General features: G+C 51.7%; 1 protein-coding gene across 1 annotated transcript in view; it reads left to right on the forward strand.

Annotated features, from left to right (window-relative positions):
- The first annotated feature begins 1,477 nt into the window (after positions 1-1,477).
- Positions 1,478-2,315, forward strand: part of TMEM9B (TMEM9 domain family member B) — an 18,193-nt gene continuing 17,355 nt past the window's right edge. Inside the window, exon 1 of the mRNA XM_015414633.1 lies at positions 1,478-1,662. Within this exon, the coding sequence (XP_015270119.1) occupies positions 1,573-1,662 (90 nt within the window). The 5' untranslated portion in view covers positions 1,478-1,572. The remainder of the gene's footprint in view (positions 1,663-2,315) is intronic.

A 2,315-nucleotide genomic window follows, 5' to 3' on the forward strand; every position in this document is an offset into this window, starting at 1 on the left:
CTTTCTAATCTAAAGTTGTGGGCAACCTTTTTTTAAAAAAAAAGGGGGAAGGGAGAGTTAGAAGGGGTCGACTTCAGTGAACGTACCTCAATCAGATCGAGGACGTTTTCAGCAAAGGCCGCCTTAGGAGTACCATAATTAAGTTAATAACAAAGTACCTACCTATATAGTTTAAAAAATTTGGCTCTCCAAAGAAATGTCAGTCGTCGTACTGTTGATATTTGGGTCTGTTGACTCATGAGATTGGATTCATACCCTGTTCTTCACTACCAAGAGGGATCTCAGATTGCCTGACAAGTTTCTCATGGACCTGAAACCCTCAGAAGCTGACACTGTGCTGGCTACACTGACATCTAAGTTACCATTCAACTAAGCCCGGGGTTACAGGTTGTTGTGTTGTGCAGTTAAAAAGAAGAAGTTAAAAAAAGAAGTTAAAAAGAAGAAGAGATTGGATTCAGCTGACATTTAATTTACCACTCTGGCTAGGCGGGGGTTAGTATGGACCCTCAGAAGCTGACACTGTGCTGGCTACACTGACATCTAAGTTACCATTCAACTAAGCCCGGGGTTACAGGTTGTTGTGTTGTGCAGTTAAAAAGAAGAAGTTAAAAAAAGAAGTTAAAAAGAAGAAGAGATTGGATTCAGCTGACATTTAACTTACCACTCTGGCCAGGCAGGGGTTAGTATGGGCTAGCCCAGAGTAACCCCCCGCCTGGACTAACCCCCGGGGTTACTCTGGCCTGGCCCGGCAGGGGTTACTCTGGGCTAGGCCAGAGTAACCCCGGGGTTACTCTGGCCAGGGGGGGTGAATCTGGCCTGTTACAGCCGGCCAGATTAACCCGGGGTTACTCTAGCCTAGGCCAGAATAACCCCTCAATAACCCCTCCGGGGTTATTCTAGCCTAGGCCAGAATAACCCCGGGGTTACTCTGGCCGGGGGGTTAATCCGGCCTGTTACACCGGCCCTGCCCGGGGTGGTGGCATTGAAGTCCTAGGGGGAAATTCCACTTTACAGGAAGAACTTTTGCACATCAACACATGGAATTCCTGGACTGAAGGCAACAGAAAGGCGGAGCATGCCACTTCTTCTCAATGTTAATGACGACAAGGTTTACACACCTTCAAGTAAAAGGAGTGACCATTTATTCTGTGCCCCCGCCCCCCGTGTCTTTTAACTGCTACTGTCACCACTGCTGTAGCTTTAGGCTCAGACAAGATTCACCTGCGTAATACTGCCCGGGTACATAGCGATTCTCAAGAGGGGGGGAAGAAGGCCGTGTTTCTGTTTTCTTCAGCCTCTCCATTATGACGCGAGGCCGCCGTCGTCCAAGCAACCAAAATACCGTCCGCACAAAAAGGAGTTAACCGATTGGCCGGAAGCGAACGGGAGACGTGCGAGCGCGCGCAGCGTCCTCCCGTCCCGGAGATCCAATGGGACGCGGGGAGACTTGTGGCGTCACGTGACGCGGCGAGGGACCGGTGGCTGAAAGCGGAAGTCGGGATGGGCGTCGCTCTCCGAGTTGGGTCTTGAGGGCCGCCTTAGGGGCGGCGCGGGTGGGGAAGGGGCTCGGCGATGGCGTCGCCGGCAGAAGCGGGGGTGGCGGTGTGCGTGGTGCTGGCTGTCGCCGTCGTGTTGGCCGGGCGGGTAGCAGAGGCGACCAAGGTGAGCGGCGCTGAGATCTCCCGAGGCACTTCGCCGGGCGAGACCGGCCCCCTCACATCACCTTACGGCTCCCTCCCTCGTTCTCCGCCCCCTGGGGGGTCTCTGAAGGCAGCAGGGGAGCGGTTTCATTCATTCTTCTTCTTAAGATAATTTCTTTCGACATATAAGACAATACACATGCTCCATTAATACGAGGTCGGCTACCTCCCCAGAGAATGACAGTTTTTGTTTTTATCTAGCAAACAAGCTATAACTAAAAAAAATCACAAAACCTAAGTATTTCTTAGGTATTGGGGAGTTCTGCCAGGTGGTTTGATTCGGATACTCATTCTTTGGACTCTTTAGTGGTCACCAGTGTTCCCTCTAAGCTGAGTTGGTGTGAGCTAGATCACAGTTTTTTAGCCTCCGGCTCACACATTTTTGCCTTCACTCAGGAAGGGATGGCTCCAGACTCCAGAGCAAACTAATTGATGCAGTAGCCAAATCGCTGGCTCACAACTTTAATGCCAGGAGCTCACAAAGTAGAGGTTTTGCTCACAAGGCTCCACAGCTTAGAGGGAGCATTGGTGGTTACCCAACCGGAGCTCCTTGAGGGTTGGAGACTCTGAACTCTCCCCCCCCCCCAGGGCGGGGGGTAAGGGTGGTTGACGCGG

The sequence above is a fragment of the Gekko japonicus genome, unplaced genomic scaffold (genome assembly GCF_001447785.1).
Source record: "Gekko japonicus isolate JY-2015 unplaced genomic scaffold, Gekko_japonicus_V1.1 scaffold1601, whole genome shotgun sequence".
Taxonomy (NCBI): Eukaryota; Metazoa; Chordata; class Lepidosauria; order Squamata; family Gekkonidae; genus Gekko; species Gekko japonicus.